Here is an 18,767-nt window from a genome sequence, read left to right as displayed (position 1 = left end):
ATGTGATCAATCAACTGTATGGATACAGTGGGATAGTCTTAAAGGAAACAAAAATCCAAGGAGCGAGAATCAATTTGAGGAGAAAGAGGAACAGCAATGGATTATTATTATCATTATTTTTATTAGGCATTTCAACAAAAAGAGTTTACAATCAATTTACAGGAGAAAATACAATTACAGAGTGGAAAGGGATGTTTGCAGAACAAGTCCACACCTGCCTGGAAAAGGAAAAAGTTAAATAAATAACTGTAGCCCGCAGGCTATCCTTCCCGACCTGGACCTGTATGTAAACACCCCAAGAATAAAAACATGTATATAGATTATTATATTAATACAAGCAATAATTCATATAGAAAAAGCATATTGAAATTGATATGTATAAGAACAATGCAATATAGTGTGATTGAAACGTAATTAAAGGGCAACTGGTATTTAGATATACATTTGAATTAGCCAGGTAAATATAAACTTTAAAGAACATTGTATTGGGGAAGGTGTATAAGCAGTAAAAAAGGGAAACCTCATAAGATTTGAAATTAATAAAACGATCAATATAAATAGCAAAATTGGTTATAAAACAAGAGTGAAAATCTGAAGTGTCTTAATCTACTTTCTTTTGGGATCCTCAAATCTACAAAACTATCTTTCAAATAGGGGAAATCAGAGAATTTTAGTACATAACAAAGGAGAAGTTGTCCACAATATCAGCCATTTTAACCCTAAATCTCTCGGGGTATTTTGATTATTGTCATTCCAGGGGGGGGGGGGCCATTATGGCCCCCCACTTAAGATCTCAGCCGCGAATTGCCCGATCACAACGAAAGTTTGCATGATGGTAGAGAATGACATAATCTATGCAGTTGCATTGGTAAATTTCACTGAATTCATACATTTTTATTTTATATGAATTAATTATGCTAATTTATTCATGATATCATACTTTTCTGCTCTGATTCACTAAAGCTCCTAGAATGCTATTTTTGGGGGAAAATATTCTTTATAGCATTCCTAACAATTGTGAAGGAAAAAATTCTGGTATCAAGACCGATTTCTTATGTATTTTATTGTTTTTTAATTTCTTGCGTATTTCTTTGTTTTGTTATTGTTTCTTTGATGGAAATGGTTCCAGACTGAATTTAGATCATAAACAAGACAAAATTGATTTCGTTTAATCAGTAAAAGCAGAAATAATGATACATTTTTTAATTTTGGCTAAATACACAATTTGCATAGGATTTGTACATGAAATCACGTTTATGAGCAATTTTGTGTCTGACATGCACTTACATGTTGCGTAATCTTGTAACTGCGTACCCAGGCGTCACAAATTTGGTCTCAAAATTTGCGCGAGACTTGAAAGTAGAAAGTCAGTGAGCGGCGAGGTCAAAAAAATTTGTGCAGCAGATATATCGCGAAAATTGTTCCCCCCCCCCCCTCCAGAGAATTAGGGTGAAAGCATGTTTGGTAATTTGAGGACCCCTGCAGAAAGTTTTTCAAGAATTTCCAAACTCTATTATTTTCCATGCTACAGAGAATTCAGAATATCTTCACACGTATCACTACACGCACTAGATGTTCAGCACCTACGTCATCCATTCTGCACAATCTTCATTGGCTCCCAGTTGATAAATGAATAAAATTCAAGACACTTCTCATCACCTACGAGGCTCTACATGGACTTGCACCTTCGTACATTTCAGAACTACTTCAATGGTATCACCATCCGTGTACCATTCATTCACAAAATCACCTACTCTTCAGGATCCCATCTGCACATACCAAGCACTATGGTTCTAGGAAATTTGCCTTCACTGCACCTACACTTTGGAATGCTTTACTACTGCACATCGGAACTAAGACCACAGTTGAATCATTCAAGATCGACTTAAATGTCACCTCTTCACAATGACATAAACTTTTTTTTAACATTGATATATTGTGGACTTATTTACTAATTTGGTGTGTCTGCTTACACATGTTTCTGTTATGCCATAATTACTTTTATACAGCACTTAGAGATTGATTTCTTTAAATATAAGTGATACATTAGCTTTACATATTATTATCATTATCATTCTATATCAGATTTTTATTAATATTCTTTTAAATTGCTCTTATAAGATTGATTCTCTCCTTGGGTTTTGATTCCGTTTGAAGTCCAATCACACTTGTGTTCAATCTCAGTCACTAGTTGAAAAAATTTCAGTGAGCGATCACTCTTGTTGCAATTCTGACATTGACAGTACTGACTTTTGACTTTAAATGTGTGATAAGCTCATCAAATACTATTGGAATACTCTAAAGTTTAATATGTGATACTTTGAAGCTGTCGTGATACTATTTTCTCACAAGCTTGAACTGCTTCTGTACAAAACAAATAAAAAGTAGAACAAATGAAGCTTACCAGTCTCACAATTCTGCCCAGTGAAGCCTTGATTACAAACACATGTGAAGGGGGATCCCGGTGCAATTGTAATACACACACCGTTCTGACAAGGATCAGGATTGCATTCATCTATATCTATAATGTATGATATCAATACATGTATGCATATCAAATATATGCATTTGATTAATCTGTGTAAATCACTCATTCAATTTTTTATCGCACATTAATTCATTGTTTATTCATTTACATATTATCCCAATATCAAGTAATTACCCTGCAATATCAAAGGAAACCAAACTAAAATAATCAATATGTGTTCAAATTTAATGCTTTCAAATGGGGGCATTGTACCTTGAAAGGCTAATCTCTTAACCCTAATACTCCCGGGTATATCAAAGCTTGTTATTACTGGGGAGGGGCAATTGTGGCCCCCCCCCCCCCGAGATCTCATCCATGGGTGGTCCAGTTGCCTCAAAATTTTGCAAAAGGGTCAAGAATAATGTAATCTAACAAAATAGTATAGCTGGATTTACGGAAGTCCCTTTTTTATTAATTGATTAATGTTAATTTATGCGAGAAATCATAGAATTTGGTATTTCACACTAAATATAGCCGAGGGAATAGCAATTTTTGGTACCAATGTCTTTCATAACTCCCTCATTAATTCTTCAAAGAAAAGGATAGGTTGTGGTAATTATTTCTTATGTATTTCATTGTTTTTCAATTTTCTTACGTATTTCTTTGTTTCTCATCAAGCGTTTTCAGATGCTTATGTGCAGGGTGTGGGTGTGGGTGAGGGTGTGTGTGGTAATTATTCACACTAATTGAAACAACGATACTAGTACAGTATTAACATGAATTGGAAATGCTCCTGATTTTGTCCATATGAGGTAACATGCACAGTCATATAGAGAAATAGTAAAATTTCAGTAAACATGTGTTCGGTAAATGTAATCTGACACCTGCACGGTGGAATTTTGTTTTGAAATAATGAGGCGTTAGGAAGTACCGACAAAAATTTGACAGGGGGGCAATAATGACCCCCCCCCCCGGAAAAATTAGGGTGAATGGAGCTAGTCATATAGAGAAATAGTGAAATTTCAGTAAACATGTGTTCGGTAAATGTAATCTGACACCTGCACGGTGGTTCGATTGCCATAAATTTGGTATTAAAATGTGCGGGAAAGATCAGAAAAAATGTAATGGAATTTTGTTTTGAAATAATGAGGCGTTAGGAAGTACCGACAAAAATTTGACAGGGGGGCAATAATGACCCCCCCCCCCAGAAAAATTAGGGTCAATGGAGCTAGGCATTACGGCATGCATCCATGCACAGCTGTGGCAATGCATTATAGCAAACTCAATGATCATTTTTCTTATATGCCAATACAAATTATTCATTTTTTGTGTCTTTGTCCAAGATAGAAAAATCTTAATTGTAGTGCCAACTACTACTAATCCAAGTGCTTGATACACACATTCAATTACAAAAAAATATATGTCCATGACTTTCCATTCTATGAAAAAGAACTGTCAGTGACATGAAATGCCTTTTAAATTCCATAAATAACCACATGGTTTCATACTTTGAAATAATAGTTTGGTTATATTCATAAATATATGAAATTCATGTATTACCTATTTCACAGTTAGTGCCCGAGAAGCCAGTTTGGCATATACACATGAAACTGTTGACTGCATCTACACAGATGCCACCATTGAGACAGGGGTCGACTGGTGCACAGTCATCGATATCTGTGAAGTGAGTTTGAATTATGTATTTTTTCTTATTTCACCAATTTCTACATTCACTGTTTAAGAATACCTATCTTGGAGTCACCAACAATGCAATTGGAATATGACAATACAATAAATTATCTTGGTAATCATAATGTTTGAACAAAACAATGTCATGGTTATGATTGGTCAAGGATGATCACAGGTTATTTTTTAAAATACATAATATATGTTCATATAAATCAAGACATCAATATAAATAAAGAATGATGCAGGAGACTGATAACCAGTGCTAAAGCTTTAGACTTATTTCCTCTTATAATAAAATTGGGTTTAACTTAGAACATGGTCTAACCCTGTGCTAAAATTATGGAAAGTCAAGTATGTCAGAGTTTGTTTACATTTTCCTTTTTTTTTGTAATACTGTGCTCTTTCCTAATTTTCTAATGGTGATGACAACTATCTTATTCATCCTACCCAGACGGTTAAGAATGATTCAAAAGTCAAAATGAGCTAGTGAATTGAACCACTAATGTTAGAGATTTGTTACAATTGGCTTTTGAAATCTTTTGAAAGTTTGAAACCACAACTTTAGACAAGATTTTATTAAAATCAAACCCAACTTCAGAATAAGGGCCAGTGACTTCACCAGAAGCGAACTTGGTACAGGGGCCTGTTGCAGAAAGAGTTGCGTTTAAACGCAAGTCAAAAAATCAAACGCAAGTCCCAAATGCGCGCTGTTGATTGGTTGAAAATCAAGTTGCGCATGATTTTTAGAGTTCCGCATGATTTTTAGAGTTGCGATCGATGCAACTCTTTCTGCAACGGGCCCCTGGTCTCCTTCATTACTCTTTGATATAGCTCTACCATACTACATTGCATTGGTTATATAACTCAAAAGCATCAGGAACACTCTGCTCCCCATGACTATATATATGAATATGATGAATATAATTGAAACCATCAAAATGTTTTAGTAATCAGGCAAATAATGTAATGTTATCCGGGGATAGCAAGATGTAATTCCACTACCTTTGTTAGTCAACAATCACATAGTTTTGTGAAACCTCACCCTATATGAATAAGTAAGACCATCAAAAAATAAGATAAACCAAAGAATAAGGCTTCAAAACTACTTTATTTAAGACAAATTCAAAATAAAGACATTAATGATAAAAAAAAAACATCAGGAATGAATTATTATGTCCAGACTGCCAATGGTTTGTTTAACAAGGAAAGGAGGGTTTCAAATCGCAAATCATGCTTATTGTCATAACATTTGAATTTAGGGCTGTTCAAGCGTTTGTAGTTTTGGTAAGTTTTATTAATAATCATAACCCTACTCCATGATTACTCTGGAGAAGTAGTGTAAACATGTATGACTTACCTGTTTCACACAACGTGCCAGTAAAGCCAGCAAGACAAGAGCATGTAAAGGTTGTAAATACTTCCACACAGGTCGCACCATTTAAACAAGGATTGTTGGAGCAAGGCTGCGGTCCTAGAAATGAAGAAAAAATCCGTAAATAAAAATCACAAGTGAATAATGAGAGCTAGTAACACGTAAAAGACGAGTATGCTCAAATATTTCAAAATTATTTGAGTCTTGGTGAATTGCATTGTTCATGATTAAACCATAATTGAATTTTCTAAAAATGACTATAACTTTTAAATTAATATTCAATTACATCTATTTAAAGAACTATTGAATAGATCCATACTCCAGAAACTGTACCCAATGATTTCAATTCAGTGTCTTTACCCAGTGCTTGTCACTAGTTTCTTTTTAAAAATAACTCTATAAAAATATAAAGATAATAAAAGTTTGCTGGCTTATTGGCACCAGATACAGCCTTCATGATAGCCTCTTGATCTTCATACTTATAATATAATCCCCAAAGTAAACAGTTTTCTGAAAATCAATCATACTACCTCCAATTATCGAAATATACCACATTACAACTCACAATTTATTGATAAAAAATATTCGTGTTTACATACTTATCTCACAGTTTGTGCCAGTTATTCCAGTAAGGCAGCGACAGATATAACCATTTTGAAGATCAGTACAGGTCCCTCCATTTTGACAAGGAAAGCTGTTACATTCATCTAGAAGGGAATAAAAATCTAGAACATTAATTATTATTGAGGCATTTTTTTCATGAAGAGTTAAGTGTTGCACCTAAGTTCCCAGCTGCAAGTAGTATGAAAAGCATCACTGCATTGGTCAAATCATGCTAAATGAGATGCATTCTACTGGTATTGATCAATTAGGTTGCCTGTTACTTACCGTTTGCGTATCAGGATTTAAGAATGACTCTATGTTAAATTCAAGTCTTTGTGAAACATTCCCTGCTATTCTCCTACAGTGTCAAGTGATAAAGTTTCCGCTCCGTAAAGCGTTAATTTAACTTTCATAAAGCTGTTCCTAAGTTATGCCCAAATTTACGCTGAACGGGTAAATTGGTAATGAGGTACTTCACTTTCTCCCTGCCATTTCAAGCAGAGGTTTCAACAAATAGGAAATGAATTTCCTGAAACCCTTAATCAAATTTTGATAATCTTCAATCATTGAATATCCATCTAAATCATCATTTTTACTTACTGAGTTGCCTGTTTAATTATTCTTATGATTTATTTATAACTGCGTGTGTAGCCAACCACAAGACCACTTCAAAAACGTGCAATCCATCATTTCTAGTTTTCTTTAAATGCCAGTTTAACGCATGAAGGCAAAGAGAATAAGGACAATGCTTTATCAATATCAAAGAAAATGTATTTCATTTGAATTCACTCCCTACTTTCACACATATGAATTTAAGAATAAGATTATTATTACCTGTGTTTACTTCACAGGTAGTACCACTGAAACCATTGATGCATTCACATCTGAAACTGCCTCCTGACACACCAAAACACTGTCCATCATTCCTACATGGTCTACTTGCGCATGGGTTATCACCTGTATTAAGAAGAATGGAAAAGTAAATCAGTTGTTGGTAGCAATAGTGGCATATCTAGAAAGACACCAGTGATGCAATCACATCAGAATATGCTTTCTGATACACCAACACACTATCCATCATTCCTACATGGTCTACTTGCGCATGGGTTATCACCTGCAAGAAGAATCTTTAAAAGGTTATAATTTGTTATTGGTAGAAATAGCAGTGTATCTAGAAAGACATGGGACACATTCACCAAGGGCAATTTCAGGAATGCACGAACGAATTGGAAATTCAAGGGGAGCAATCATATTCTTCTTTTTTTTTAATTATATTTATTTTTTATATCTATCATATGACATTTCAATATTCCAATATTGCACAATTTAAGATTGGAAAATGAATGAGAAGTATACAGTAGGACAGAAGGACAATCATTCTATAAATATTTTAAACTTAATTTGAGTCAGAGAAATAAGAGACCTAGATAGAAGCAAGCTTTTATAACTGATATCACAATCATTAAATGTTTTGAATATAAATTAAACATTAAATAGCAAGAATGAAATCTCATCTTTGAATTTTAGACCAAATACTCAGTGCATTGTTCACGCATTGCAGAATACTAATTACAAATTCTGAGGCATGCCAGAAATATATTTCACAGAAACTCACATGTGAAGCAAAATCCACTCTCATTTAGAGATAAGCAAAAGAAACTTAGCAAAGTATATAAAGTATACATCCCTTTATTATTCGAAGTCATCGCATTCTTAACCCTAAAAAGACTGGGGGGGCTGATTCAGCCCCCCCTCAACATTTTTCGCGATAAATCCGCTGCGCAAAATTTTTTGACCGCGTCGCTCACTGACTTTTTACTTTCAAGTTTTGCACAACTTTTGCGACCAAAATTGTGACCCCCGGGTACGCGTTTCCAAAATTATACAACATTTTGTAAGTGCATGCAGACCCAAAATTACTCAAAAACGTGAATTTGTGTGCAAATCCAATGCAAATAGTGTTATTAGCCAAAATTCATAAATGTATCACTATTTTTCCTTTTACTGCTCAAAATCAATTAATTTTATCTTGTTTATGGTCAAAAATAAAGTCCCCGATAATTTCCATTGAAAAAACAATAAAAAACAAAAAGTCGAAAAACAAAGAAATACATAAGAAATTTAGAAAACAATAGAATACATAAGAAAATAAATTTGATTTTGAAATTTTTTTAAATTAATTTGATCAGATGCCTATCTAGAGTATGTGAAACAAAAAATAGCATTTCAGGGGCATTATCTTATTAATTAGAGCAAACTTATCATTTTACGCATAAATTAGCATAATTAATGAGACATGAGATTTTTTGCCAAATTTGATGTTATAGTTTTGTAGATAATGCCATGGGTAATGCGTGTGCCAATTTTCGTTGCGATCGCGCGATCAACAGCCGAGATCATAAGGGGGGGCCCAGTCTTTTTAGGCGTCGAAATAGCCCAGTCTATTTAGGGTTAAATCTCAACCAATTCTTCTACGCATCTCTGTGTTTATGCTGAATTTTCAAATTCTTCTTCATCATTTATGCATAAATTATTCAGATCACTTTTCGTATCAAAGTACAGAAGAGAAACTGAATTTCATTATTACATAAATGGCAGGTTATAAATCACTGACTACCTTGAATCAAGGTAATTGGGAAAACAAGGATGGCTCGGTATCTTGGGACTCACCTCTATTTATTTCCAAGTTAGAATTTTGTTGCTGAAGTAGCTCGGCAAAATCACTGAATGTATCAGTTGAATTCCGATATGATACCAGTCCTATGGTAGAGGGTATGATAGGATTGAGTCCCGAGATGGCGTATGCCGTCTGACCAACTGGGATAGGAGCCTGTGTGAATGTACATGTAATTAGAAAAATTCTTTATGAATCATATCTGACCTGCAAATGATTTGTTCATCTCATTAACCAGGTGATGTTTTATAAAGCTGTTCGGAAATTGTGAATGACTTTACACACAACTTGTACTTGGGTGTCAAATCAGATTCTCAATTATTCAGATTCATTTATTTCACACCTCTTTAAAATACAAAAATACATAAATACAAATAAAATTCTTATACGACAGAACAGATATTGACAAGTATAAAGTATAAGTAGTCATAAACCGATAGTAAAACACAGTAAATAAAAACAATGATTTCCGCTGTATGGCGGATGTGGGGGAAGGACAGAAAGCCATCGGCCTATCAAGGTCTATCCCCCTGTTTACCGTACAACATGAAAATCCAAACAAACAAACATAATGCAAGAAAGGGGATAACAGAGGAATTAAAATCCTAATTAGCAGAAAAGGGGGGGTGGCAGGCAAAGGAGGGGACACAATTTTAATCATTATATTCCCATCATTTAACCCTTTGAACCCAAAAGGCTGGATTCCGGCATCACGGTGAACTTGAAAATACTCAAAGCCATGTGACTTGAAACACATGGGTTCTAAATGTCAGGAGATCTTTTTTAAAAATAATGTCCTCTTTCTAGTATATGGAGAGATATCCAGTAGATAATTTCTGTCAGGATTTGTATTGATTTCGCAAAGTTTTAGAATAAAAAATGACAGTAATATACTACTCTACAGTAACTGCAGAGGCATGTGTGGCATCATACACAGCAAGTCACCTGCTGACTGTGGGGAAGTTATTGATAAATTTTATTTGAGTCAAAGCAATGATTTTGAATGTGATTTTAGATGATACTGATATCTGTAGACTAGGTCTACAAGAAGCTAAACTACTTCAGTCGGACCGGGCTGGGTAACAGCATGGGGAAGATGCCAATAGGGGCTTGAATCATGGAACATTGTGAATTTGTGAATATGGTCAAAATGTGCTAATAATTTAGGTATCAAAGGGTTAAAGTTAACACATACCTGAACACAAAGTTTACTTTTTTGTCAAAAGTTGACTAACTGATTGATTGATAAAGAAATTATTTTTCTTAAAATGTTAAAGAATGAAATCACAAGAGTAGAGTGAGCTATATCAGAAAATATGAGGTCAAGATGTAGGGTAGTGCATAAGATCTGTAACAAATGCCAAGCTGTTAAAAGCAGTTTTATTCAATGTCCATGTGAGTATCGCGGAGCGTTGTAGCCCAGTGGATTAGTCTTCGGACTTTGAAACAGAGGGTCGTGGGTTCAAATCCCAGCCATGGCGTAATCTCCTTCAGCAAGAAATTTATCCACATTGTGCTGCACTCGACCCAGGTGAGGTGAATGGGTACCCGATAGGAAGAAATTTCTCGAATGCTCGAGCGCCAGATCAAGGTAGCCGTGCTAAAGCCGGGGTAATAATAGCAGGGCCTGCTGGGAGAACAGTTTTCGGAACTGAAGTGACTACCCTGGGTAAATATGCCGCTATTATTATTATCATTATCCTTACCTGGGTCAAAGTAGTTGGATCCTGGGTTTCTGCACCATGTATCACTACATACCCATCTATTCTCCCATCAGCAGGTGGATTCCATTCAAGTAGTACTGTCATTCCATTTATCTCGGTGAAGCGACCATCGATGGGTGGATTTGGCCCTGTGGTCATATGAGATGTAGACATAACTGTCAAAGTATCTAGGGCTCATAGGGTGATGCATTCAAAGATACGTTTCATTTTTATAAAGTGGAAGTGAGAACACAAAGTGATATCCTAAGATGTTAATTCCTAGGGGAGGGAGGGGGCCAGACCACCCTCTCCCATAGGCTGCAGTACAACATTTGATAACATCCCCCCCCCCCCCCATGATCACCACTCATGGCATGAAGGTATGTACATGTTGAATATAAGGATATGGACAGCAAATGGGGGTATAATTCTGGTGACAGAGAGTTTAATTGGCTTCCATGATGCAAAATCAACAAATCAACATTGGATTTCAAAATACAATATGACTTTGAAAACTGTCAAGCAATCATCTTACTTGTGAAAACGTTGAAATTGACTTGATCCTCACGCACTCCCGTACCGGTCACACCTTGGATGTTAACATCGTATTCTGTGCCGGAAGTAAGGCCTGCAGCATTGACTGTTATATTTCTACCATCCCGATTCGCAGTGGCTGGAAGTTGTACTGAAAAAGTACCCCCTACTTCACTGACTGTCGCAATGTAGCTAGTATAAGTGAATTCAGGTCTGTCTTCCCACATGATGTCGAAGCTAGTTGTTTGGATGTTTTGAGCACTGGCAACCAGATTAAGCAGTGTATCTGCGAGAAAAGGCAATGTGCATAACCTCTTAATAATTATTACTAAACAAACAAATCAAAAACATCTCAAATTATAAAATGGTTGACATTTGAACAATTATCAAACTCCTATACCCTAAACATATATCAGGATACCCCCTATGTATATTGACTCAGGGAGAAGGGTAAGTCTGCACTTTGACAAGTCAGTCCATCAATGTCTCTCTGCTTTGCATTGATCAGATTATTCTTTTAGATTGGTAATCTTTAGACATAAAAATATAATTTACAAAGATAGCAACATGTACTCTTTATTTTATTTCATTTATGCTTCTCTTCAGTACAAACGTTAAATTTCACGTCACAACACAGAATAACTCCTGACCATCCAAGTGGAAACATATACCATATAAAATGTGTACACTCTTTTTATATACATATATATATTATATGAATATACATATTTATATCATATGTATATAGTGCTGAAAGTTCATGCTTTTTGCAAATCAATAATTGCCCAATTACAAAAAAATAACTAAGTATTATTTTGTTTTTATTGTGACCAGTGCGTGAAACTGTAAGATATTATGTGTACCTGTAGTTGCAGTAGCAGTGCCAATATCTGTCTGTTGTCCAGCATCAGTGTTAAATGCCCTTACAGTGATGTCATACTGAGATGCAGGAGTAAGTCCAGTAAGGGTGAAATCAGTGGTTGGATGAAGAACCTGCCCTAGTTGCTGCTGCCCATCTGGTCCAGTGTATATTATCTGATAGATATTGGTACCAGGGACAGGTGTCCAGGTGATGTCTATGGTGTTTGTTGTAACAGCACCCACAGTAACTGAAGTGTCAATACCTATAGCAACAGCAATATTTAAGGACTATTTCTTGAGCTGAAAACCATGACCTTCAGAAAAAAATTACACTAACTCTATTTAAGTGGGCTTTTACAGGTGGGAGGGGGGAAGCAAGTAGCCAATTAATATGAACTTTGTCTATATTTCATATTTCTAATTTAATCACATTCATCAAATTACATGCAGATATACAGCTGGGTTATCTAAAGAATTCATGCAGATATAAATGAAAAGTGCACCTGTAGTGGCAGTTGTAGTGCCAACATCTACCAGTTGGCCACTGTTAGTAATAGCCCTCACTGTGATGTCATACTGAGATACAGGATTCAGTCCAGCAAGGATGGTGTCAGGGGTGGTCGGAAAATCCTGCAGCTGTTGCCCATCTGGTCCAGTGTAAATTACCTGATAAGTATTGGTATCAGGGATAGGGGTCCAGTCCAGGGCAATTGTGCTTGATGTAACTGGGCCCACATTGACTGAAGTGCCAATACCTGGAATATAAGATAATTTTAAGGACTTTTTTAAACTAGCACATCAATGATGTGAAGCTCCACCGGCATCTTGCAACAAAAGTTAACACAATTCTAATTTCAGCCCAGTTGACACTGTAGTGAATTATATTGGTTATATAAATTGAGGATATAGAATTGAAATTAATGAAGAAATGATATAGAAGCATTTTTTGTGATCTATGAATAAATTTCTTATGAATTAAGTATTAATAATTATCTAGTCAAGTTTCTTAACTCAGTGTAGAACCTTGGTGAACCTAATGTAGCTCTCAGATGGAACAAAAATAAACAAAGTCAATCAACATATAAATAAGTATGCTTGTGAGTTTTGAAAATATATGAATAACTTCTCAATCTATTATAAAGCAAACAAAATTGAAATTGATCAACAAATGAAGAAGAAAAAAAATTTCTTTGTAAGTCTGTGTAGAAGTTTGGTGGACCTCATTAAGTTCTACAAAAACAAAAGAAAAAAAGTAAAACTCGGTCAACAATTAATAACAAAGCATTTTATGTGAATTTTTAAAATATGCATAAATTAGCATAAAAATTGTTCTAGTCAAATTCTGTCTAGAAGATTGGTGAACCTCATAAAGCTCTACCAGATGGAAGAAAAAAAATTATATTCGGTCAACAAATAAAGAAGAAGCATTTTATGTGAATTTTTCAAAATTTGCATAAATTAATTTCGAATAAATTAGCATAAAAATTGTTCTGGTCAAAATTTCAAAATTCTGTGTAGAATTTTGGTGAACCTTATAAAGTTCTACCAGATGGAAGCAAAAAATTCAAAATCGATCAATAAATGAAGCATTTTTTATGAATTTTGAAAAATGCGCATAAATTAGCATTTTAATGAATTTCAAAATTCTGTGTAGAAGTTTTGAATGCCCCACCTAGTGCTATCATATGAAGCAAACAGAACTGAAATCGGACTTGATATGGCAAAGTAGTAGCATTTTGAAATTGTGGACGGACGACAGACGACGGACGCCACGCCATGGCATAAGTTCATCTTGCCCTTCGGGCCGGATGAGCTAAAAAAGATCACACTAAAGATAAAACACTTTAGAAGCATCATTTTTACCTTATGAAAGAATGAATATTTTTTTTCTTCATTTGAAAGCTTTCATTTAATAACTTTAAACAGAGAAGAAATTTCTTTCTATTTCACTTTTCACTTCAATAAGATATTTCCTAAAATAAAAACTTGCCTTTCGCATAAATCTAATTTCTTTTGTGGCCAAGTACTTGGGAATTCTTTGCCGGTTAATTTGAAAACATCTTGTTCATTTGATATTTTCAAACATAGGTAAGAAATGTCTTAATGATAAATAAACCTGTTTGTAAATATTTTGCATATATAATTTTAATTATACCATTGATTATATTATACCATACTATTGATATTGTCAATTATCATCCATATAGAGTGTTCTATCGATGCATTAAAAATGCGTATTTTAGTCCGCATCAACTGCCCGTGCATGTATCAGAGCGTACCCAAAAATAGGATCGAAATCAGACGAATATCCCAACGGCTCCTGAGTGGGATTGATGATAATCATATTGGATGGCTTTATTTCATGAAACACCAGAAATATTCCACTCGTTAGGGCCAATATTTTCCGAACTCTTGGAATATTTCTGGTATTCCATTCTGAGCCATCCAATATAATATAATAATTGTTCTATTTAAAGTATTTTGGGTCAGATGTATTAGAAGGAAATTTTGTCCTTCTTGGCTGCTTCCCTCTCTATACTCTTTTTTTCTTGCAAACCTATTATGTCTTTGATGTTATGTATTCAATCTTCCTCATGTATTTTATCATATGTTCATCTTATGCATAGAGAAAAATAAACTTGAATTAAAATTTTAAAAATATTCAAAGTGATGAAAACAAGAATACGGATATCAATAACATGATTAATCAAAGTAGTACTGCAAATATGGGAAGGTCTATATATCATAATAACAGCTATTTACAATCTTTCTCCAGTATGTAGACAAGTTAAACATACCAACCTGTTGTAGCAGAAGCTGAACCAATTGGGATGGTCTGTCCGTCCACTGTAGTACCAAGAACAGTTATTGTGTACGTTGTACCTGGTTGTAGACTATCAATAACTGCCGGCGGTACAGGTGAATTGATAGATCCAGTGTGTAGGCCATCAGTGCTGACAAAGTCTATGCGGTATGTCAAGGCATTTGTTATCTCTGTCCAACTTGCGCTGATTGAATTTGGAGTTGTTTCAGTTATTGTAACTTGTGTTGGAACTGCAAAAAACAAGATCACCGGGATGCATTAGCATACATATCTGTAACTTCTGGAGGTTTTCAGGGTGAAGCAAGAAAGAGTGTAGCCGTTTGACGGCAAACCATGTATTCTTGAGTGGGCATGTGTTGGTCCTGAAAAGGACTACCTAAACTCAATAGTTTGACAAGTGCGTTCTTGTTGCCTTCATGAGAATGAGCAAACGTAAAAAGAAGCTGTACACTCTAACAGGGTTCCCTGTGTGTTGCAGAGTATATGTCTCTGATTGGCTGGAAAAGTCACATGATACCAATATATGAGGACGCAAGTGACAGTGTTGCAGATGCCAGAGTTGTGGATGTCAGTACACAAATAAGGACATAAGGGGTTTGCTATATACAATAAAAGCGATTACCACTCCTGCAGCCAACAACTGTGTCATTCACTCATGTGTGGATGTCATGCGACAGATGGACCATCCATTATGTCTTTCAGAGAGCCCATCATGTTGATAGTGGATGAATCATACTTATCATACGAGATAAAATTTCTTCTGGAATGCATTTTTGTGATTTTTTTCCTCTGGATTTAGTAACTATTATTTAGGGAATATTTACCTGTAGTAGCGGTAGTGGTACCAATGGCTGATTGCTGTCCTTGGTTAGATGTTGAACGTACTGAGATATCATACTGAGTGGCAGGAGTAAGTCCAGTAAGGATGATGTTGGGGCTGGTGCCTGAGGAAACCACTTGTTGTGTTCCACCTGGTGCAGTGTAGGTTATCTCATAATTTATGTTGTCTGGCAAATTTGTCCAGCGGAGAGCAATCGTGTTTGGTGTTACCGAATCCACAATAACCTCATTCAGAATACCTACAATTTAAATTTATATCATTTTTATTTGTCATTCACCTGCGCTCATCAAATTATTTGAATTGACCTAAACATTGAAGAGATAATCGCGCCAACCTTTTTTTTGTTTTCAACACCAGATTGATAAAGGGTTAATTACAATAAAAAAAGAATATGAGTGAGTCATCAAAGGGCATGAGAAAATCAGAATGAAGGCAATGAAATTATACAAATTCAAAAATGATTAAGAACAATGTAAGCAGATGACACAGATGATGTGTTCATCAAACTCTCCAGCAAAGTCTTGAGGGTACCGCTCATCGAATGAGATTAAATCAGAAACTGTTGAGTATCCTATACGGATAGTGAGAGCCAACAGACTTTCCCATCCCTCCCCATCAGATTGGAGTTGGCCTCTTATCACTCCCACTCGTGAATTTGTCATTAAAAGCCTCAGAAGGTTGAAAATGGTAGTCAAGCCAACATTTAGCCTGGTAAAATTCTCAAGGACGCAAAAATCTGCTATTAAAGGTCAAGTCCACCTCAGAAAAATGTTGATTTGAATCAATAGAGAAATATCAAACAAGCACAATGCTGAAAATTTCATCAAAATCGGATGTAAAATAAGAAAGTTATGACATTTCAAAGTTTCGCTTGTATTTAACAAAATAGTTATATGAACAAGCCAGTTACATCCAAATGAGAGAGTCGATGATGTCACTCACTCACTATTTCTTTTGTTTTTTATTCTTTGAGTTGTACAATATTTCAATTTTTACAAATTTGATGATTAGGACCTCTTTGCCTGAAGCACAAAATGTTAAAATAATAGAATTCCATGTGTTCAGTAAGGAATGAAACTTCCTTTCACATGACAATGACGAGAAAATCAAAATATTTCACATTTCATATAATAAAATACAAAAGAAATAGTGAGTGAGTGATGTCATCAGTTCCCTCATTTGCATACCGACCGAGATGTGCATATAACTTTTTTGTGAAATGAAGCGAAATTTTAAAATGTCATAACTTTCTTATTTTACATCCGATTTTGATGAAATTTTCAGTGTTATGCTTGTTGAATTTTTCTCTTTTTATTCAAATCAAGTTTTTGTTGGGGTGGACTTGTCCTTTAAAGAAATCAGCTCCTGGGTCCCATCTCACAAAGAGCTGTGATTGATCTGATCAACCTCAACTATGGCAATCCACCAATATCATAAGTTTTCATCCAGGTAATTTCCTCAATATTCCTTTCCAAACTAAACGAAGCTCACTGGAAGGTCACGATAATGAAGCATGCATGAATATACCTATTCATAAAACGTTTTTAACAGACATGCATTTTAGATCTTGGGTTTGTTGGTTTTTCATAGTCGTTGTTGATCTGATCAATAGCAACTCTTTGTAAGACAAGCCCCTGGACTAGTGTTAGATGGATCATCGTTGTGATCAAGACTGAGCATGTTGAGAGATACATATAGCATTGTCAATGACCTGAGACAACTGGACAATCAAGTGAGACTTTGATTAGGTTTTTAATTCTCCTCAGTCATTGACATAACTAATATTTGCTCTTGGCTGCACATCATTTTCATAACTGGTTAAATTTTTGATAAAATATATAAGGCATACTGATTACTATGAAATTAAATATGAAGGATGGTTTCAATAAACATGTATTTGTATAAAAATTGTAAAAATTTCCATATTAGGCAACGAGACTATTTCTGTACTTTAGGAAAAAGGATTTCTGTATATAAGATAATAATAATCAAATATTAAAAACACATGGTTTCAGGCTTTGGTACGATTTAAAGCTGCATAACACTACCAAGAACCATCTACATAGCCTTCACATTTTCAAAGAAAAATAAAGGGCTGAATGTCGTGATTGAAAGATAAATTGTGTACTGACCTGTTGTTGGCGTGATGCTTCCAACTTCCAATGGTGCACCTCCTGGGAAAGCCACAACTCGAATATCATACATTGTAGCTGGTGTGAGTCCAGTTAGTGTGGTTTGGGTGTTTAGTGGTCCATTAGAAACTATCATTTGTTGTTCAGGTTGAGTTGAGCCAGTAGGCCTATATAAGACCTGGTAGAAAGTACTACCATCTATTGCCGTCCAGGAAAGTGTAACCGTGTTCTCCGTAACTGAATCTAATATTACCGTCGTATCCATACCTAGTAAAAACATTGCAAGATAAAAATAAGTCTCCATCCAACTAAACTCTACAATGGTGGAGCAGAAAGTAAAATGTAGTTTTATATATAACCTTGATGATCGACATACTTTCTGAAGAGAGAGTAATCTGCAAAGATCTATCAGAGAAGCCTAGGAAATCCCTCTGACCACCTCTTTCTTCTTTGAGATTGATAGCTTCCCGGTTAATTTTATTATTGAAACTTTGTGTTTCACCTGCCCTCATAGAATGCCTTACAACGACAATCCATATTGATATTTTTATATTCCATTCTAATTAATATTTGTATCATGCAATTATCAAGCAGCATACAACTCTCAATCACACACACTAACCCAATCTTACACACACACACATACACACCATCCCTGACACACTTGCACCCTCACGCTAATGCTTTTTGTCAAATCAAGAAGTGCCTAGTTACCCCCCCAAAACAATGAACTTTAAGTTTTGTTTTGTAATTGAGACCAATACGTGAATGTGTACCTGTAGTTGCAGTGGCAGTGCCAATATCTGTTTGTTGTCCAGTATTAGTGTTAAATGCCCTTACAGTGATGTCATACTGAGATGCAGGAGTAAGTCCAGTAAGGGTGAAATCAGTGGTGGGATGAGGAGCCTGCCCCATTTGCTGCTGCCCGTCTGGTCCAGTGTATATTATCTGATAGATACTGGTACCAGGGACAGGTGTCCAGGTGATGTCTACGGTGTTTGGTGTAACAGCACCCACTGTAACTGAGGTGTCAATACCTAGAAAAACAGCAATATATGAGGACTATT

At 35.3% G+C, this 18,767-nt stretch overlaps 2 protein-coding genes across 2 annotated transcripts in view; both read right to left on the bottom strand.

The window, feature by feature from the left end:
• The window catches only part of LOC121422565 (fibrillin-1-like), a 100,351-nt gene extending 87,888 nt beyond the window's left edge, over nt 1-12,463 (bottom strand). The window contains 10 exon segments of the mRNA XM_041617711.1: nt 2,405-2,521; nt 4,028-4,144; nt 5,514-5,627; nt 6,128-6,235; nt 6,966-7,088; nt 8,802-8,961; nt 10,512-10,657; nt 11,044-11,328; nt 11,906-12,166; nt 12,407-12,463. Of these exon segments, the coding sequence (XP_041473645.1) occupies nt 2,405-2,521; nt 4,028-4,144; nt 5,514-5,627; nt 6,128-6,235; nt 6,966-7,088; nt 8,802-8,961; nt 10,512-10,657; nt 11,044-11,269 (1,111 nt within the window). The 5' untranslated portion in view covers nt 11,270-11,328; nt 11,906-12,166; nt 12,407-12,463.
• Nucleotides 12,464-14,691: 2,228 nt separating this feature from the next.
• Nucleotides 14,692-18,767, bottom strand: part of LOC121422564 (fibronectin-like) — a 32,523-nt gene continuing 28,447 nt past the window's right edge. The window contains exons 13-16 of the mRNA XM_041617710.1: nt 18,477-18,737; nt 17,701-17,967; nt 15,552-15,806; nt 14,692-14,957 (exon numbers count right to left, since the gene is read on the bottom strand). Of these exons, the coding sequence (XP_041473644.1) occupies nt 14,692-14,957; nt 15,552-15,806; nt 17,701-17,967; nt 18,477-18,737 (1,049 nt within the window). The remainder of the gene's footprint in view (nt 14,958-15,551; nt 15,807-17,700; nt 17,968-18,476; nt 18,738-18,767) is intronic.

The sequence above is a fragment of the Lytechinus variegatus genome, chromosome 10 (genome assembly GCF_018143015.1).
Source record: "Lytechinus variegatus isolate NC3 chromosome 10, Lvar_3.0, whole genome shotgun sequence".
Lineage (NCBI taxonomy): Eukaryota > Metazoa > Echinodermata > Echinoidea > Temnopleuroida > Toxopneustidae > Lytechinus > Lytechinus variegatus.
This window is presented reverse-complemented; position numbering and strand designations above follow the sequence as displayed.